We start from the raw sequence: 21021 nt of genomic DNA, 5'->3' as shown, positions 1-21021 counted from the left end.
AGGGCGTGACTGGGCGAGGAGAGATGGGAGTGAACGAGGGTGCGGTGGTTGCCGGCTTGCGCCTGAGGCAGTGCACCTGCGAGCCCGGAGGTCCAACCTGAGGCGGAGGTAACGTGCGCCGCCAGCCGGCTCCGTGTCCACGTGGACGGGGAGGGGAATGTGGGCGTGGCTAGGCGAGTTGTAGGCGAGGCGAGGCCGGGCGAGGAGCGTGGCGAGCCCAGCAGGGGCGGGCTGTGGGCGTGGCGCGCCGGGGACGGGGCGTGGCCAGGCGGGGTGTGGGCGGGGCGCGGACGCGGCGCGGCAGGGCGGCGCGGCCGGGCGGCGCGGGAGGAAGTCACGTGGGAGCGCGGGCTCACATGACTGGCCGCGCGATGGACCCGCTGCCTGCGGCTGCAGTTGGGGCGGCAGCTGAGGCGGAGGCTGACGAGGAGGAGGATCCCCCGGCGGCAGGTAGGGCGTGGGGTGACGGTAGCCCCCACCTGCCCTGGGTGCGCGGGCCGACCACCCTCGGCGGACGGGGCTCAGCCGCCGCGCTCGGCCCCCGACTCGTTTCCTGCCCCCGCGCCCCACGTTCGGCCCCGCGCCCCAATCCCTCGGGGGTCCCCCTGCCGTCCCGCGCGCCTGTCCTTTGGGGGTCCCCGTGCTCTCTCGCGCCTCCGTCCCTCGGGGTCCCCTGCCCTCCTGCGCCGGGAGAGCCCTGTCCAGGTTACAGCTGGCCACGTTCCGAGGCGCGTTCCCTGGGCTCTCAGAGGCGTCCTCGGGGACAGTTTCCTCCTCGCCCCGGTCCTGGGGCTCTGCTCTTCTGCCCTGCCCGGTCACGCTGAGCCATGGCCCTGGGGGCCACTTCCCCGGACTTGGGCTCCTTTCCTAGCCACCTCCTCTCTCCCAAGCTCTTGTCAGTTGTGTGGTCTTGGGCCAGTGATTTCACCTCTCAGGACCTCTGTTTTCTCATCTGTGAGCCGAATCTATAGATGTGTAGCTGTTATTTCTCTCTCTTTCAAGTGATCCTCCCGCCTTTGCCTCCCAAAGTGCTGGGACTACGGGCGGGTGCAGTCACGCCCGGTAATTTTTTTATTTTTGTAGAGATGGGATCTTGCTATGTTGCCCAGGCTGGTCTGGAGCTCCTGGCCTCAAGCAGTCCTGTTGCCTTGGCCTCCCAAAGTGCCGGGAGCACAGGCATGAGCCACTGTGCCTGGTCTGTATATCTTTTTTATGTCTTTTTTTTTTTTTTGAGACAGATTCTCACTCTGTCACTCAGGCTGGAGTGCAATGGTGCGATCTCATTGCAACCTCCGCCTCCCGGGTTCAAGCGTTTCTCCTGCCTCAGCCTTCTGAGTAGCTTGGATTACAGGCACCCACCACGACGCGCGGCTAATTTTTGTATTTTTAGTAGAGATGGGGTTTCGCCATGTTGGCCAGGCTGGTCTCGAACTCCTGACCTCGGGTGATCCAACCACCTCGGCTTCCCAGAGTGCTGGGATTACAGGCGTGAGCCACTGCACCCGGCCTCCTGTATTTCTCTTTAAGGGATTTGGGTTAATGAGACTAAACATTAGAAGGAATACAGGAGGGTGCCCGTTATTTCTAGATGTTCCTTCGCTGCCAGAGAAGAGATGTAGTTGGGTGTTGGTGTGAGTTACGGTTTCTTCTTGGTGGGGGCACAAGGAATCCCCTTGCGGGGAGGTCTGGCAAGGTGTCGCTGAGGAGGTGATGACTGAAATGAGTTCTAGAGGGTTGGTAGACAGTTTCTTCGTCAGGGAGAAAGGGCAGTGGGGAGCAGGGGAGGGATTGTTGCATTGGGTGGGCATCCTCGAGGTGAAGACTGTGTCTAGAAAGAAGGTCCTTCCAGAATGGGTCTTACTTTTTCCTTTCCGTTGTATCAGTGTAAGGGGGGGCATGTGATAGTTCTCAATGGTTAGAACATTGTGTCCATGAAGTCACATGTTGGAGGCCAGCGTGGGCCCCAGGTGGGACTCCTTCCGAGGAGTCACTTAGGAACGAGCGGTTACTTAGGAACGGTAGGCTGTGATTGGATCATAGGCTGTGATTGGATCGGAATGCGGCTGCTACCTCAGTTTGTAAAGCAATTTGGTGTTGCTGGAGGGGTGGTGGTTCAGGGGTCCTGTGCAGGTATAGGGGACTGTATTTTCTTCAGGACTCACGGAAGTAGACTCCAGAGGCTACCATAATGGTGTGATTTAGAGATAGTCTGAGCTGTGTACGCCCGAGGGAGCTGTGTCTCTGGGAGACTGCCCTCCCTTTGATGTGGCCTGGAATTCCTGTAGGTAGCTGGCTTTTTCTGGGGGCAGTGGTGATTTTATCACGAGTGCTAATGGGATCCACAGATTGGGGTAGCTGGGACAAGGGAGCGCTTCACAGTGCCCTTTCTGGTAACCAGGCAAGTCTGAAAGTGGGGCTCACAGACTCTCAGGACGTAGCCTGTCCTTCTGGTTGAAACTTGGTCATCATCCTGGCAGGGAGGTGAAGTGGTATAGCAGAGGTCTTTTTTCTTTTTTTTTTTTTGAGGCGGAGTCTTGGTCTGTCGCCCAGGCTGGAGTTCAGTGGCTGGATCTTGCTCACTGCAAGCTCTGCCTCCCGGGTTCACACCATTCTCCTGCCTCAGCCTCCCGAGTAGCTGGGACTACAGGCGCCCTCCACCACGCCTGGCTACTCTTTTGTATTTTTAGTAGAGACAGGGTTTCACCGTGTTAGCCAGGATGGTCTCGATGTCCTGACCTTATGACCTACCCCCCTCGGCCTCCCAAAGTGCTGGGATTACAGGCGTGAGCCAGTGGGCCTGGCCTAGCAGTCTTTTTACACTGAGAAAACTAAAATCCAGAGGTAAGTAATTTGCCCAAAGCAGGCAATGTCAAGGGAATGTGTGTTGGTGGGGACCCTGATTGGGTGGGCTGCAGTGAGAAAACCTCAGCCTTGAGACCAAGCACTGTGGCTCACGCCTGAAATCACAGCACTTGGGGAAGCTGAGGAGGGAGGATTGCCTGAGCCCAGGTGCTAGAGACCAGCCTGGGCAACATAGCGAAATCCCATCTCAAATTAAAAAAAAAAAAAAAAAACAAAAACAGCAAAGAAAAAAGTTAAGTCTTTGAATATCGTCCAGAGACTATGTGTGTGACTTACACATTCACTAAGGTTGGTTTGAAAGAGCGGTTGTTGTGCCTTATAAGTATACACTGAATTTCCTCTTTTTTAGGGTTTTGACCACACAGCCAGAGCCCACTGGTGGTATTCATGTGGGGACTGTGAAATCTCCTGCGTCTTTGGTGTTGCCAGAAAAAAAATGTGCTTGTTGTACTTTTCCGCATTAAGAGTCTCATTCTATTTGAATTATTTGAAGCTTAAGCTGCGAGTGCTCTGTAGGGCAACCCCCTTTATAAAAACTTAACTTTCACTTATGCCATGCAAGGATAAATGTGTTTTCTTTAAAAGAGAATAGAACATTGTAGATTAAGTGAAAGTCCCACCCTAACTGCAGTTGTCTCCTGTCTGTACCTGAGAGGTGACCGTTGTTCTCGGTTTGGGATGGATCCTTTTAGTTCTGTTTTCACATTTTATTCATATGTGTACTCAGGAAATATATACTTCCTTGTATAAACGTGCTCATGTTTCCCCAGTGTAGTATATTCTTTTTTCTTTTATTTCTTTTCTTTTATTTTTATTTATTTATTTTTTTGAGACAGAGTTTCACTCTTCTGCCTAGGCTGGTGTGCCATGGCGCGATCTCGGTTCACTGCAACCTCCGCCTGCCAGGTTCAAGTGATTCTCTTGCCTCAGCCTCCCAAGTAGCTGGGATTACAGGCATGTGCCACCACACCTGGCACATTTTTGTATTTTTGGTATTTTTGTATATTTGGTATTTTGTATTTTTGGTAGAGATGTGGTTTCGCCATCTTGGCCAGGCTGGTCTTGACCTCCTGGCCTCAGGTGATCCGCCCACCTTGGCCTCCCAAAGTGCTGGGATTGCGGGCGTGAGCCGCCGTGCCCGGCCTCATCTCCTTTTTTTTTTTTTTTGAGACAGGGTCTTACTCTGTTGCTCAGGCTGGATGTCATGGCATCACTGCAACCTCAAACTCTGGGACTAAAGTGTTCCTCCTGCCTCAGCCTCCCGGGTAGCTGGAGCTACAGGCATGCATGATCACGCCTGGCCAATTTTTTTTTTTTCAGATGGAGTCTTGCTCTGTCACCCAGGCTGGAGTGCAGTGGCGCGATCTCGGCTCACTGCAAGCTCTACCTCCCGGGTTCACGCCATTCTCCTGCCTTCCTGCCTCAGCCTCCCTAGTTGCTGGGACTACAGGCACCCGCCACCACGCCCGGATAATTTTGTATTTTTTAGTAGAGATGGGGTTTCACCGTGTTAGCCAGGATGGTGTTGATCTCCTGACCTCGTGATCCGCCCGCCTCGGCCTCCCAGCGTGCTGGGATTACAGGCGTGAGCCACCGCGCCCGGTCACGCCTGGCCAATTTTTAAAATTTTTTGCAGAGACAGTCTGGCTGTGTTGCCCAGGCTGGTATGGAACTCCTGGCCTCAAGCAATCCTCCCACCTGGGCCTCCCAAAGTGCTGGGATTACAGGCATGAGACACCGAGCCTGGCTGGATTTTATATTGAAACTCTTCCTGTCAAAATATCTGATTGACCGGAACATTCTGTTCTCTGACTATGCAGGACAAGGGTTTTTCAGGGCCTGTTCTTAGGCTATGAAGCTCAATGATTGTGACATCGAGTGAGAACAGCAGTGAGTGTGGTAGGTGTGCTTGGTCGTCCGACCTGATTTCTCGGGATTGATTAATACACGGATAGAAATATGTACAGATGACCTCGGTGTATCCTGGCTCTGCCGTATACAGTCCTGCGGCCCTACACTGACTCTTTAGAACGAGGGCGAGTCACGCTTCACTTGCGGCTCATCCCATGGCATTCCATACATTCCATTCGGTTCCGAAGCTCCGTGCTGTTTGTCTTCGTTGACCTGGCGATGACTTCTTGAGTGTCATTGAGGCAGGTCCAGGGCCTTTGCTGACCCTCGGGGCTCCTTCACCCCTCCCCCAGCCTTCCCCTCTTGCCTGGGCGATTCCATGCACCCTGGGTTCCCACCAGCCCTTACCTGCAGCTGCTCGCTCATGTCAGGTTTGTTCTGTGCGTGAATACATTGGTCAAAATTCATTGCGCTGTCACTTAAGGTTTATACTTTTTTTTTTTTTGTGAGACAGAGTCTCGCTCTTGTTGCCCAGGTTGGAGTGCAATGGCGCGATCTCGGCTCGCCGCAACCTCTTCCTCCCAGGTTCAAGCAATTCTCTTGCCTCAGCCTCCCAAAGTGGCTGGAATTACAGGCATGTGCCACCATGCCTGGCTAATTTTGCATTTTTTAGTAGAGACAGGGTTTCTCCATCTTGGTCAGGCTGGTCTCAAATTCCTGACCTCAGGTGATCTGCCCAACTCTGCCTCCCAAAGTGCTGGAATTCCAGGCATGAGCCACCGTGCCGGCCAGCTCTAGCGATTCTTGTGCCTCAGCCTCCCCAGTAGCTGGGATTACAGGCATGTGCCACCACACTTGGCTAATTTTTGTGTTTTTAGTAGAGACGAAGTTTTGCCCTGTTGGCCAGGAAGGATGGTCGCTGACTCCTGACCTCATGTAATCCACCTGCCTTGGCCTCCGAAAGTGCTGGGATTACAGGTGTGAGCTACCCCACCTGGCCTACTTATACATTTTGAGCAGGGTGTGGCAGCTCACGTCTGTCATCTTAACACTTTGGGAGGTTAAGGCAGGAGGATCACTTGAGGCCAGGAGTTTGAGGCCAGCCTGGGCAATAGAGCGAGACCCCGTCCCTATTTAAAAAACAGATTTGGGGCTGAGCCTGGTGGTTCACGCCTGTAATCCCAGCACTTTGGGAGGCCGAGGCAGGCGGATCACCTGAGGTCAGGAGTTCAAGACCAGCCTGGCCAACATGGTGAAACCCCATCTGTACAAAAATCCAATAATTAGCTGGGCATGATGGTGAGCGCCTGTAATCCCAGCTACTCGGGAGGCTGAGGTGGGAGAGTTGCATTAAGCTGGAAGGTAGAGGTTGTACTGAGCCGAGATCGTGCCACTGCAGTCTGGTCGACAGAGCAAGACTCCATCTCAAAAAAAAAAAAAAAAAAGATTTGTGCATTTTATGGTGATTAAATTATGCCTCACAGTATTGTTTGCATTAGGGACAAAACCTTCTGCCCCATTTCGCTCCCTTCCATGACACACTTTTTTTTTTTTTTTTTTTTTGAGACAGAGTCTTACACTCTGTTGCCCAGGCTGGAGTGCAGTGGTGCCATCTAGCCTCAGTGCAACCTCCGTCTCCCGGGTTCAAGTGACTTCTGCCTCAGCCTTCCCAGTAGTTGGGATTACAGGTGTGTGCTACCATGCCCAGCTAATATTTGTATTTTTAGCAGAGTCTGGGTTTTATCACGTTGACCAGGCTGGTTGAACTCCTGACCTCAGGTGATCTGCCCGCCGCGGCCTCCCAAAGTGCTGCGTTACAGGTGTGAACGACCGTGACTGGCCATGACACACATTTTGGTAGTAAACTCCTGATGAGCAAACTTATTTTTATTTTTTTATAAGTTTATTTTATTTATATAGTTTGTTACTTTTTTTTAAAATTTTGATTTTCTCCAGAAAACAGAAACCTTTTTTTCTTTAACCATAGTATCCACAATACTATCTGCTGTGTAGCAGTCTCAGATATTTGAATAGAATTACATTTTTATACATTTTTATAAGATATCACATTTCTTATATCATAAGACTTGACAACACCGCAAAGATGTTTTGTTACCTTTTGTTACCAGTCTTTAAACTTGTTCATCCTCTCTCTCTCTCTCTGTCTCACTCTCTCTGTCTCACACACACACACACACTCACACATACACAATTTGCAAGGTAAAACGTGTCCATTTGAAGAAAGAGGAACTAACTGAATCACTGTTATGTAGAACAGATTTTGCCAGAATTTGTGGTTAGCAAGAAAGTGATGTGTTCCGTGTAGGGGAATTCTGTTTTGGTATTATTTTGTCTTTCCTGAGAAAAATGCTTCACAAAAAGAGATGTTTGCCCATCCTGTTTGCTTGGGTGGTGGGAAGAGACCGGGGGTGATGGTGGCGCTGGCTGGACGCGGGTGGCTTCGCAGGACCCGCTGTGTCTGAGAGGAGCCATGTGGTATTAGAAGCTCGGAGGCTGCAGGTAGGAGGCACAGAGCCCGAGAACACATGGAGAGCCTGGCTGTTGGTCACCAGCATTGTCACTGTCACCTTTTTTTTTTTTTTTTTTTTTTTTTTGGAGGCAGAGTTTTTGCTCTTGTTGCCCAGGCTGGAGTGCAATGGTGCAATCTTGGCTCACTGTACCCTCTGCCTCCCGGGTTCAAGTGAGTCTCCTGCTTCAACCTCCTTAGTAGCTGGGATTACACGTGTCCACCACCACACCTGGCTAATTTTTGTATTTTTGGTAGAGATGGGGTTTCACCATGTTGGTCAGGCCGGTCTCGCACTTGGGACCTCAGTGACCCCCCCCCCCGCACCCGGCTTCAGCTTCCCAAAGTGCTGGGATGACAGGCGTGAGCCACCGCACCTGGCCCATTGTCACCCTCTGAGAAACTGGAGCGCCCCCACGCTCTGCGTATTTCTACTATAGAATCACCAAGAACATCACATAACTGGACGTAACGGGCAGAAGTGCTTTGTGAGAAGTGTTTTTGGGAAAATATTGGCATTAAAATATCGGGTAGGATTCGTTTTGGGAGGACTGAGGAGGGCCGTGTGTTTAGCTCCCGGAGAATCTGGTCTCCCTTTCCTGCTGTTTTGTTGACTGCGTTGTAGGAGGTGTGTTGCTGTTTCTGTGGTGTGTCGCAGGGGGTCAATGGGGGTCTTTTTAGCTCCCTATAAGCATTGAAGTTTGTGTGTTACGGAAATTTAAAGTGAAATTATGCAAAGTTTGATTCACCCCAGGAAGTGTTGTAGGGGCTGGAGAAGGTCAGGTTAGGTAATATCTCTCAAGAAGCCCAATTACGTTATTTTCCAGGAATCTTCCAAAACCTGATTTGTGCTGATGTCCTCTAGGAGCCTGATGAGCGAGTTGTAATCAGATCCAGTAACGTGCTATTGCTGTATGAATTGGCGCTTTCAGAAAATTTTGTTATACAAAGTGATATAACAGCAAGTGCAAAAATTTTATAGACAAATCACCTGTAATTCCACCCCTTTAACAGCCGTTGCATTTTAGTATATTTCCTTTTTTCCTGTGCATTGCTTTTTGTGTAGTTATCATCAGAGTGAATATGTGTCTTTATAGTTAGTTTCTTTCCCTTGACATTTTTCTACACTGCTGAGTAGTTTTCATAATTTTCTACCTAATGTCTGTATAACAGCACATTAAGGAATATAAAATTTGTGTTTCGAAAGTGCTAATATGATAAAATTTCAGTTAAAAACAATTTCAGTTAAAGATATTCTTGCCTCATGTGTTCCAGAAAACGATGCATTAGATGGAATCAATATTAAAACTTGTCCCGGAGGCTGGGCGCGGTGACTCACGCCTGTAATCCCAGCACTTTGGGAGGCTGAGGCGGGTGGATCACAAGGTCAAGAGTTGGAGACCAGCCTGGCCAACAGGGTGAAACCCCATCTCTACTAAAAAAAATACAAAAATAGGCCAGGCACGGTGGCTCAAGCCTGTAATCCCAGCACTTTGGGAGGCCGAGACAGGCGGATCACGAGGTCAGGAGATTGAGACCATCCTGGCTAACACGGTGAAACCCTGTCTCTAATAAAAAATACAAAAAACTAGCCAGGCGAGGTGGTGGGCACCTGTAGTCCCAGCTACTCGGGAGGCTGAGGCAGGAGAATGGCGTAAATCTGGGAGGCGGAGCTTGCAGTGAGCCGAGATCATGCCACTGTACTCCAGCCTGGGCGACAGAGCAAGACTCCGTCTCAAAAAAAAAACACAAAAAAACAAAAATTACCCAGGCATGGTGGCATGCGCCTGTAATCCCACCCACTCAGGAGGCTGAGGCAGGAGAATTGCTGGAGGTTGCAGTGAGCTGAGATCGCGCCACTGCACTCCAGCCTGGGCGACAGAACAAGACTCTGTCTCAAAAACAAAAAACAAACAAAAAAACGACTTGTCCTGAGTTGGGCGCAGTGGCTCATGCCTGTAATCCTGGTGCTTTGGGAGGCCAAGGCGGGAGGATCGCTTGAGGCCAGGGGTTTGAGAGCAGCCTGGGTGACATAGCAAGACCTCGTCTCTACCAAAATTAAAAAAATTAACTAGGTACAATGGCATGTTCTGCTACTTCCACCTAGTTGGGCACCTCACATGGGAGGACCACTTGAGCCCAGGAGTTCAAGGTTGCAGTAAGCTACGATTGCATCACTGCACTGCAGCCTGGGTGACAGAGATGCCATGTCAAAAAATAAAAATAAAATATTGTATTATAAAAGAAATTGTCAGGTTGGGCGTGGTGGCTCACGCCTGTAATCCCAGCACTTTGGGTGCTTAAGGCGGGCAGATCACCGGAGCTCAGGAGTTTGAGATCAGCCTGGGCACCATGGTGAAACCCCATCTCTATCAGGAACTACAAACATTAACTGGGCGTAGTGGCAGGAGCCTGTAATCCCAGCCACTCAGGAGGCTGAGGCAGGAGGATCCATTAAACCCAGGAGGCAGAGGTTGCAGTGAGCCGAGATGGCGCCACCGGACTCTAGCCTGGGTGACAGTTTACGTGAAGCGCAAGAGTACGCAGAAATAGACTCTGTTGTGTGGGGTGCTCACATGGGGGATAAGACTGAATGAAAAGTGAGGAAGATGCTATACGAATTAGGCTGGTAGTTCCCTCTGGTGGGAGGAAGGCACCCAGATCTGTCAGGGGTGCAGTAGAAGGAGTGTTTCCGGGGTGCCGCTGTCTTTATTTTTTATTTTATAGAGACAGGGACTCACGATGTTGCTGAGACTGGTCTTGAACTCCTGGGCTCAAACAGTCCTCCTGCCTCGGCCTCCCAAAGTGCTGGGATTACTGGTGTGAGCCACTGCGCCTAGTCTGGCTGTCTTTAATTCTTGGCCTGGATGGTGGTTACACGTGTTTGATATATAATTTTGTTCAAGTGTTCATAGAAGTTTTATAGCCCTTTCTGTGCATGCGTAAAGTATTTCATAATACAAAATAATACAATACAGGCCGGGCATGGTGGCTCATGCCTGTAATCCCAGCACTTAGGGAGGCTGAGGCGGGCGGATCACCTGAGGTCAGGAGTTCGAGACCAGCCTGGCCAACATAGTGAAACCCCGTCTCTACTAAAAATACAAAAATTAGCCAGGTGTGGTGGTGTGGGCGCCTGTAATCCCAGCTACTCAGGAGGCTGAGACAGGAGAATGGCGTGAACCCAGGAGGCGGAGGTTGCAGTGAGCTGAGATCGCACCACTGCACTCAAGCCCAGGCAACAGAGCAAGACTCTGTCTCAAAAAAAAAAAAAAAAAAGAAAAAAAAAGACACCACCACCAACAAAATAATACAAAATGTTGGGGGGAAACCTGAGATTCCTAAGACAATTTTGTAGGAGTATCTGGACTGACTGCCTTAGTATTCATGCCCCAAGTCCTGTTGGATTTACCCAGAGGGAGGAGCCTTCAGGGTGAAATCCGTTTTCTTGCATCAAGGTCTGCTCCTAACAGAGGGTACTGCGGTTGCTCAGTGGAAGAGCTCCCCTGCCTCCAGCCGTTTCTGAGGCCTGACTGCTGCTGGCTCAGCCTGGTGCTCTGTTAAGTCCGGCTGTTTCGGTGGCCCCCGGCAGCACAGCAAGAAGGAGCACCCAGACCTTCCGGCATCTGCAGGAACAGCAGGGCTTGTCTGGGAACCTCACTCTCAGCCAAAAGCCAAAAGCATCTCTCTGGCCAAGGCTGTCAAGGAGAGTCAGATGATATTCATGACTGGGCACAGTTAATTATCTTCAGACCCGAAATTTCACCTCCCAGCTCCTGAGGAATTCCAGTCCAGGCCGGAGGTGGACCTGTCTTTCAAGAACCGGCCACTTACTGCCGGTGTTTTGCACCAAAAGGAGATTTGAAATTGCATTTTCAGCTCTTCAGAGTCTGGGGAGTGTCTCTGTGTGTGCAGTTTCTTATCTCAGGACGGCACATGCGCGGTTAACTTTCCTTCCTTGGCTAGATAGGAAAGGAGGAAAGCTCCTGGAAGCTTCTGCGAAGTTTAAAGTGACGCTGTGTTATGTGCAAATGGGCGTGCTTCCCTCCAAGGTGGGTTACTCTGTGAGGCGACCCTATTCCCATTTGCCCCAGTCCTTGGGGAGATGGAATTTTTTTTTTTTTTTTTCTGAGACAGAGTCTAGCTCTGTGACCCGGGCTGCAGTGCAGTGGTGCGATCTCTGATCACTGCAAGCTCCGCCTCCCGGGTTCATGCCATTCTCCTGCCTCAGCCTCCTGAATAGCTAGGACTACAGGCGCCCACCCGCCAGCACGCCCGGCTAATTTTTTGCATTTTTAGTAGAGACGGGATTTCATGGTGTTAGCCAGGATGGTCTCCATCTCCTGACCTCGTGATCTGCCCACCTCGGCCTCCCAGAGTGCTGGGATTCCAGGCGTGAGCCACTACGCCCAGCTAGGGAGATGGATTTGTATGTAGTCGGTCCTTCTTTGCACAGCAGGGGTGGGAGAATGAGTCCCACTGATCCCCAACTCTTTTGCGGCGTGAGCCACCGCGCCCGGCCGATCTCCAACTGTTTGAGAGCCTGGACAGTGTGCTCTGCGTTCTCCTTGGGGTCTGCGTGTGAACTAACAAGCTGAAAAGTAAGTAGTCCTAGCCTCACTTTAGAGGTGAGGAAACTGAGGCACATGGAAGTTTGGTAATGAGTTAGGAGACAGAACTTGAGTCTGGAGGCGGGGCCTGGATAGCGGACCAAATTGAGGACTAGCTGAAATAGGTCCAGGGCAGAAGCACCTTCCCATAAGACATGCCCACCAGTGTGCCATGTCAGTTTACCATTACCATGGCAACACATGGACGCCCTTTTCCATGACAATGACTGGACAGCCCGGAAGTTACCCCCATTCTAGAAATTTCTTCCTAAATCACCCCTTAGTTTGCATATAATTAAAAGCAGGTATAAATAGGAGTGCAACACTGCCTCTGAGTTGCTGCTCTGGGTGCCCTGGTAAAGGGGTGGTTCTACTCTGCAAGGAGCAGGACCCTCTGCTGCTGCTGTGCGCGCTGCTGCTTCAATGAAAGTTGCTAACACCAGCGGCTCAGCCTTGAATTCCTTCTAGACAAAGCCTAGAAGCCTCTGGGCTAAGCCTCAATTTGGGGGCTGGCCTGCCTTGTAGTCATATGCCCGTGAGCACACGGCCAATAGGTGGTGGTTCTGAAATTCACACCAGGCTTGCGGCCACAGCTGGGACGTGGGCAGTGTGACCTGGCCTATGAGGGTCTCTGTGGGATTTGTGTCTGGCCACGTTAAGCAGCCATTCGTAGGCATGGAGCTTTCCCTCTTCAGATGGTTTTCCTTAGAGGGAGATAGTTGTACAGACCTTTCTCATAAATAACACCCTAGACAATTGTGCTAGGTCCTTTTTATCTTTTCAGAACAGGAATGCACTTTAAAGTTATGAAACAGGGCATAATGAAAGAGCATGTAAATTCAGAATGCCTGTGGTGAGTGTCGAAGTCGTTTAGTGGGAGAATGGTTACTTGTCTTGTTCAACGTTGGGTTTAAGCTCCGCAACAGGGGCTGGGCGCGGTGGCTCACGCCTGTAATCCCAGCACTTTGGGAGGCCAAGGTAGACAGATCACTTGAGGTCAGGAGTTCGAGACCAGCCTGGCGAAATGGTGAAACCCCATCTCTACTAAAAGTACAAAAATTAGCTGGGCGTGGTGGCGGGCGCCTGTAATCCCAGCTACTCGGGAGGCTGAAGCAGGAGAATCATTTGAACCCAGGAGGCGGAGGTTGTAGTGAGCCGAGATTGCACCACTGCACTCCAGCCTGGGTGACAAGAATGAAACTGTCTCAATAATTAAAAAAAGAAAAAAGATCAGTCTGGGCAATATAGCGAGACTTTTTCTCTGCCAAAAAAAAAAAAAAAAAAAAAGAAAGAGAAAATTAGCCAGGCATGGTGGTACGCATCTGTAGTTCCAGTTACTTGGGAGGCTGAGGCAGGAGGATCGCTTGAACCCAGGAGATTGAGGCTACAGTGAGCTAAGATTGTGCCACTGCACTCCAGCCTAGGTGACAACAGAGCAAGGCTCTGTCTCCAAAAAAAAAGCTTTGCAACGTGTCTACTGAAAATATTTAGTTCATTCTGGACAACTGGGTGTAGACGGTTTGTTTCCAGTTGAGTTGAACATAAAATCTCAAGTTGAACATAAAATCTCCTTGGATTGCTAGCTCTGAAAAACCAAATCACTTCTTGAATTTTATGAGGCACAGGCTGAGTTCCCTTAAACACGTTAAGATCATCTGAGCATCCTGGTTAACCGCTCTTGGAGTGTTGGGGTCTGTAAGACACCAGATGAGAGTCCAGCCTTCTTTGCATGGAAAACTAGGTCTTCATGTTCAGCGCAAATTTAGCCGTGGGGGAAAAACTGACTAAATATTTCTCTTCCTGTGACATTTTTCACAGTTCGTAATTTGTTCTTGCCGACTTCTGAGGTGTTACATTTTCTGGTTGATTAATTGCGTTCCTGGTTGTCTACCCTGAAGGCAGCCAGGAGAAGGAAGCACGGCTTCTTCCTTGCTATGCTTGCCGTCGATCAATAAAGGTTTGCTTACATGGATTTAATTGTATCTCACTCGGCTCATCATGCTGGGTGACTTCTTGGAATGTTCTCGGAGCGACCTAAGTTGGTGGCCAATGAAGGTGCTTCTCATTTGGCCTCTGTGAGGATCAAGACAGACTTAGCCCCGTCAGATATTTTGAAATATTTTCACTTTCACATCAGGAGACCCTAGAAAAAACCAGAGTCACTTTCAGACTGAAGCAACCACAGCCAGGAGGAGGGTTAAAAGAGAAAAAGCAATAAGCCAGGAATGGGTGGCATTTAGTTAAACAGAGACGAGGACTCTTTTTGGAACTCCAGCCTTCTACTTGGCAAGTTATTCCAAGATTCCCCCAATTTGCTAAAATAGTATTCCTTTTTAACTCCGGAACAAATCGCCAGGCCTCCCCTCGGATAAACGTTCCTGAAATGAGAGACCCGAGAGGTGCTTTGAGGAATGAGCTGAAGTCGAATGGACCCTTTCAGAAGGGGGTTCCGGGGGATTGGTGGGACGGACGGTTCTGATGTCCTTGGCTGGTTCCGCTTGCCCCTTGACTCTGATTTGAGTCAGAGGAAATCATCTGAGTGGTGACTATTTCCAGCACTGCACTTCAGTTTTGTGACGTGGAACCAGTGATTTTTTCCCCCCTTTGTGGTCTGGTCTCTTTCATCTCCCATGTCCTGCTTGTGTGTATGTGGGTGTGTGGGTGTGTGTGGATGTGTGTGGGTGTGTGGGTGTGTGTGGGTGTGTGGGTGTGTAGGTGTGTGTGGATATGTGTGGGTGTGTGGATGTGTGTGGGTGTGCGCCTGCATGTGCATGTGTGTGTATGTGGGGTTCATATGCAGTTCCCTGGGTCTCAGCGATGGATGGCCCGTGGTCTGTTTGTGATTATCCATGGAATCTCGGGCGTGGTCTGGTTCCTGATGAGAACAAGATGCCGTTGTCCTGTCGAGGAACCCAGCTCTCTGGGGAGCCCTGACCCTGGTCAGCAGCTTGCTCCGTCTGTGGTTTGCTCTGGGAATTTGGTATCAGGAGTACAGGCCCATTAAAAAAGAAAAGCTCAGGCTGGGCACGGTGGATCATGCGTGTAATCCCAGCCCTTTGGGAGGCCGAGATGGGAGGATCACTTGAGGTCAGGAGTTCGAGACCAGTCTGGCCATCATGGCAAAACCCAATCTCTACCAAAAATACAAAAAATTAGCTAGGTGTGGTAGCTTGCGCCTGTAGTCCCAGCTGCTCAGGAGTCTGAGGTACGAGAATCTTTTGAACCTGGGAGGTGGAGGTTGTAGTGAGCTGGGATCACACCACAGGACTCCAGCCTGGGGGACAGAGCAAGACTCCATCTCAAAACAAACAAACACAAAAAAAGACCCAGGCTGGGTGTGGTGGCTCATGCCTCGAATCCCAGTACTTTGGGAGGCTGAGGCGGGTGGATCACCTGAGGTTAGGAGTTCAAGACCAGCCTGGCCAACATGGTGAAACCCCGTCTCTACTAAAAATACAAAAATTATCTGGGCGTGGTGATGCGTGCCTGTAATCCCAGCTACCCAGGAGGCTGAGGCAGGAGAATCTCTGGAACCTGGGAGGCTGCGGTTGCAGTGAGCCGAGATCGCACCACTGCACTCCAGCATGGGGGACAGAATGAGACTCCATCTCAAAAAACCAAACCAAACCAAACCACTGCACTCCAGTCTGAAGGTAGAATGAGACTCCGTCTCAAAAAACCAAACCAAACCAAAGCAAACCAAACCAAACCACTGCACTCCAGTCTGAAGGACAGAATGAGACTCCATCTCAAAAAACAAAACAAAACAAAATAACCCAAACCAAAAACAAAACAAAAAAGAGAAGCTCAAAGCCTGGGCATCATAGTGAGACTCTGCCTCTACAAAAAAATAAAAACTGAGCTGCTCATGATGGCGCATGCCTGTAGCCCCAGCTACTTGGGAGGCTGAGGCAGGAAGATCACCGGAGCCTGGGAGTTCGAGGTTACAGTGAGCTGTGATCACACTACTGTACTCCAGCCTGTATGACAGAGCGAGATCCTCTCTAAAGATAAGAATAAAGAAAAGCTTGGGCCCTGGGCAGCATGCTAGGTGCTTTCACATTTTTTGTTTTTTTTTAAAATGTTTCTTCAAAAAAAAAAACTTGGCCGGGCGCGGTGGCTCAAGCCTGTAATCCCAGCACTTTGGGAGGCCGAGACGGGTGGATCACAAGGTCAGGAGATCGAGACCATCCTGGCTAACATGGTGAAACCCCGTCTCTACTAAAAATACAAAAAACTAGCCGGGCGAGGTGGCGGGCGCCTGTAGTCCCAGCTACTTGGGAGGCTGAGGCAGGAGAATGGCGTAAACCCGGGAGGCGGAGCTTGCAGTGAGCTGAGATCCGGCCACTGCACTCCAGCCTGGGCGACAGAGCGAGACTCTGTCTCAAAAAAAAAAAAAACTTGATTTCAATAGCTTCAGGGTTGGTTTTTGGTTATGTGGATGAATTGTTGGCTGGTGAAGTCTGGGTTTTTATTGTACCTGTCACCCAAATAATGTCCATTGTGCCCAGTAGGTAAGTTTTCATCCTTCACCCCCTCCTGCCCTCTGAGAGTCCAATGTCCGTTATCCCACCCTGCCTGCTTTTGTGTACCCGTAGTTCAGCTCTCACTTAGAAGCGAGAATATGTGGTATTTGGGTTTCTGATCTGGAGTTACTTCACTGAGGATAATGGCCTCCACTTCCATCCAAGTTGCTGCAGAAGACATTATTTCATTCTTTTCTATGACTGAGTAGAATTCCATGGTGTAAGGCCGGGCGCAATGGCTCACGCCTGTAATCCCAGCACTTTGGGAGGCCGAGGCAGGCGGATCACGAGGTCAGGAGATCGAGACCATCCTGGCTAACACAGTGAAACCCCGTCTCTGCTAAAAATACAAAAAAAATTAGTCGGGCATGGTGGTGGGCGCCTGTAGTCCCAGCTACTCGGGAGGCTGAGGCAGGAGAATGGCGTGAACCCGGGTGGTGGAGCTTGCAGCGAGCCGAGATCATACCACTGTACTCCAGCCTGGGCGACAGAGCGAGACTCTGTCTCAAAAAAGAAAGAAGGAAAGAATCCCATGGTGTATATGGACCACATTTTCGATATCTACTTATCGGTCGACTGGCACTTAGCTTGATTCCTTTTCTTTGTAATTGTGAATTGTGCTGCGAGAAATGTGCATGTGCAGGTATTTTTTTTTTTTTTTTTTTTTTTGAGATGGAGTTTTGCTCTTACTGTCTAGGCTGCAGTGCAGTGCAGTGGCACAATCTCGGCTCACTGCAACCTGTGCCTCCTGGGTTCAAGCGATTCTCCTGCCTCAGCCTCCCAAATAGCTGATATTATAGGCATGTGCCACCACGCCCAGCTAATTTTGTATTTTTAGTAGAGATGGGGTTTCACCATGTTGGCCAGGCTGGTCTCGAACTCCTGACCTCAAGTGATCTGCCCGTCTCAGCCTCCCAAAGTGCTGGGATTACAGGTGTGTGCCACCATGCCCGGCCCCTTTTTTATGTAATTATTTCTTTTCTTTTGGGTGATTACTCAGTAGTAGGACTGCTGGATCGAATGATAGATCTGCCTTTAGTTCTCTGGGAAAGCTCCATACTGTTTTCCACAGATGTCGTACTAATTTTATTCCCATCGGTGGCGTATAAACATTCTCTTTGTACCACATCTACACCAACATCTATTGTTCTTTGACCTTTTTTTTTTTTTGAGACGGAGTCTCGCTCAGCCCAGGCTGGAGTGCAGTGGCCGGATCTCAGCTCACTGCAAGCTCCGCCTCCCGGGTTTACGCCATTCTCCTGCCTCAGCCTCCCGAGTAGCTGGGACTACAGGTGCCTGCCACGCCGCCCGGCTAGTTTTTTGTATTTTTTTTAGTAGAGACGGGGTTTCACCGTGTTAGCCAGGATGGTCTCGATCTCCCGACCTCGTGATCCACCCATCTCGGCCTCCCAAAGTGCTGGGATTACAGGCTTGAGCCACCGCGCCCAGCCCCTGTTCTTTGACTTTTTAATAATAGCCATTCTGGCTGGGGTAAGATACTATCTCATTGTGGTTTTCATTTGCATGTCCCTCTGATGGATTACTGATTTTGAGCATTTTTCGTATATATTTGTTGGCCATTTGTGTATCTTTTTTTTTTTTTTTTTTTTGAGACAGTCTCACTCTTGTCGCCCAGGCTGGAGTGCAGTGGTGTGATCTCGGCTCACTGCAACCTCCGCCTCCCAGGTTCAAGCGGTTCTCCTGCCTCAGCCTCCCAAGTAGCTGGGATTACAGGCATCTGCCACCATGCCTGGCTAATTTTTGTATTTTTGCAGAGACAGGGTTTCACCATGTTGGCCAGGCTGGTCTTGAACTCCTGATCTCAGGTGATCCACCCGCCTCAGCCTCCTAAAGTGCTGGGATTACAGGCGTGAGCCAGCGCGTCCGGCTGGCCATTTGTGTATCTTTTTTTGAGAAATATCTGTTTATGTCATTTGCCCACTTTTTATTGGGGTTACTTGTTTTTTTTCCTGCTGATTTGTTTGAGTTCCTTGTAGATTCTCGATATTAGTCCTTTATAGGAGGTATAGTTTGCAAATATTTCCTCCCATTCTGTAGGTTTGCGTGAGCCACCTCGCCCGGCCAGAAAATTAATTTTTTAAAAATGTATAATCTATAAAAATTTAAATAAGAAGATAGTCTATATGGCACATTACAACTTTATGCACATGGAAAGTAATATGCAAAAATGAATATAGATGTATACAGGTTGTAGGGATGGAGTGACTTTATTTCAAAATATCTTAATGTTACATCACATTAAATAAGGTATTAAATAGGCCCCATTTATATAGCAATCAGGCAAGAGAAATAAAGTACATCTGGATTGGAAGAGAGGAAGTCAAACTATCCCTGCTGACAATGTGATATTATACCTAGAACACCCTCAAGACTCCTCTAGAGGACTCCTAGATTTGAGAGAAGAATTCAGTGAAGTTTCAGGTTACAAAATCAATGTACACAAATCAGTAGCACTGCTATCTGCCGCCAGTGACCAAGCTGAGAATCAAATCAAGAACTCATTCCCATTTACAACAGCTACAATAACAACCACCAGACACCCTAGGAATATAGTTAACCAAGGATGTGAAAGATCTCTACAAGGAGAACGACGAAACACTGATGAAATAAATCACAGATGACACAAACAAATGGAAAAACTTCCCATGCTCAGGGATTGGGAAAATCAATGTTGTGAAAATGACCATAGTGCCCAAAGCAATCTACAGAGTCAGTGCAATTCCTATCAAAATACCAACATCATTTTTCACAGAATTAGAAAAAAAATCCAAAAGTTCACATGGAAACAATGAGCCCGAGAAGCCAAAGCAATCCTAAGCGAAAAGAATGAATTTGGAGGGATCGTATTGCCTGACTTCAAATTAATCTCTAAGGCTGTAGTAACCAAAATAGCATGGTATTGCTATAAAAGTACACACAGACCCATGGAACAGAATAGAGAACCCAGAAATAAAGCTACATTTTTACAACTGACCAATCTTTGACAAAACATCCAAAAACATAACACTGGCGAGGACGCCCTGGTTAATCGGTGGTGTCGGGAAAATTGGATAGCCACATGCACAATAATGAAACTGGGTTGCTGTCTCTCACCACATGCAAAAATCAACTCAAGATGGATCAAAGACTTAAATCTAAGACCTGAAACTATAACAACTCTAGAAGAAAACATTGGGAGAACTCTTCTGGACATAGGCCCAGGCAAAGAATTTATGCCCAAGACCCCAAAAGCAACAGAAACACATTTCCGTTTTTTTTTTTTTTTTTTTTTTTTTTGCTGGGATTACAGGCGCCCGCCACCACGCCTGGCTAATTTTTGTATTTTTAGTAGAGACGGGGTTTCGCCATGTTGGCCAGGCTAGTCTTTTTTTTTTTTTTTTTTTTTTGAGACGGAGTCTCGCTTTGTCGCCCAGGCTGGAGTGCAGTCGCTGGATCTCAGCTCACTGCAAGCTCCGCCTCCCGGGTTTATGCCATTCTCCTGCCTCAGCCTCCCGAGTAGCTGGGACTACAGGCGCCCACCACCTCGCCCGGCTAGTTTTTTGTATTTTTAGTAGAGACGGGGTTTCACCATATTAGCCAGGATGGTCTCGATCTCCTGACCTCGTGATCCGCCCGTCTCGGCCTCCCAAAGTGCTGGGATTACAGGCTTGAGCCACCGCGCCCGGCCTGGCCAGGCTAGTCTTGAACTCCTGTCCTCAGGTGATCCACCTGTCTTGGCCTCCCAAAGTGCCGAGATTACAGGTGTGAGCCACCGTGCCTGGTCTGTTTTTTTTTTTTTTTTTTGAGATGGAATATTCCTTTGTTGCGCAGGCTGGAGTGCAATGGCACAATCTCAGCTCATAGCAGCCTCCGCCTCCCGGGTTCAAGCAATTTTCATGCCTCAGCCTCCTGAGCAGTTGGGATTACAGGCACGTACCACCATGTCTAACTAATTTTTGTATTTTTAGTAGATATGGGGTTTCACCATGTTGGTCAGGCTGGTCTCGAACTCCTGACCTCAGGTGATTCACTCGCCTCAGCCTCCCAAAGTGCTGAGATTACAGGCATGAGCCACCACGCCTGGCTGAGCATCTTTTCATGTGCCTATTGGCCATTTCTGCATCTTCTTTAGGTAAATGACTATTCAATTTTTTTGTACGTCTTTAAAATTAGGCAATTTTGTCTGGTACAGTGGCTCACTCCTGTAATTCCAGCACTTTGGGAGACCAAGGTGGGTGGATCGCTTAAGCTTAGGAGTTGGAGACCGCCTGGGCAACACCGTTAGACCCCATCTCCACAAAATAAAAAAATTAGCTGGGTGTAGTGGCAGGCACCTGTGTTCCTAGCTACTTGGGAGGCTGAAGTTGGAGGATTGCTTGAGCCCAGGAGTTTGAGGCTGCAGTTAGCTGTGATCACACCACTGCATTCCAGCCTGGGTGACAGGGTGAGACCCTGTTCCCCCGACCCCTGCCGAAAAATTTAGGTAATTTGTAATTTTAAAAGAATTGAGTTGTATTCTTTTATTTTTTAAAAGAATTGAGTTGTAATAATTCTTTTTGTTGTTGTCATTCTGTTTTGTTGTTTTTGGAAATGGAGTTTAGCTCTTGTCTCCCAGGCTGAAGTGCAGAGGGGCAATCTCTGCTCA

The 21021-nt window shown here is 49.3% G+C and overlaps 1 protein-coding gene across 3 annotated transcripts in view; it reads left to right on the top strand.

Moving 5' to 3' along the window:
• Positions 1 to 354: 354 nt before the first annotated feature.
• The window catches only part of SNX8 (sorting nexin 8), a 57497-nt gene continuing 36830 nt past the window's right edge, over positions 355 to 21021 (top strand). Inside the window, exon 1 of one of the 3 annotated variants that reach the window (XM_001086393.4) lies at positions 355 to 450. In XM_001086393.4, the coding sequence (XP_001086393.2) occupies positions 357 to 450 (94 nt within the window). In that variant the 5' untranslated portion in view covers positions 355 to 356. Of the gene's footprint in view, positions 451 to 7010; positions 7234 to 21021 lie in introns of those variants that run through there. The other 2 variants (XM_077995985.1, XM_077995986.1) reach the window with 2 other exon arrangements.

Source organism: Macaca mulatta, chromosome 3 (genome assembly GCF_049350105.2).
Source record: "Macaca mulatta isolate MMU2019108-1 chromosome 3, T2T-MMU8v2.0, whole genome shotgun sequence".
Taxonomy (NCBI): domain Eukaryota; kingdom Metazoa; phylum Chordata; class Mammalia; order Primates; family Cercopithecidae; genus Macaca; species Macaca mulatta.
The sequence above is the reverse complement of the archived record's forward strand: the minus strand, read 5'-3'. Positions and strand labels throughout refer to the sequence as shown.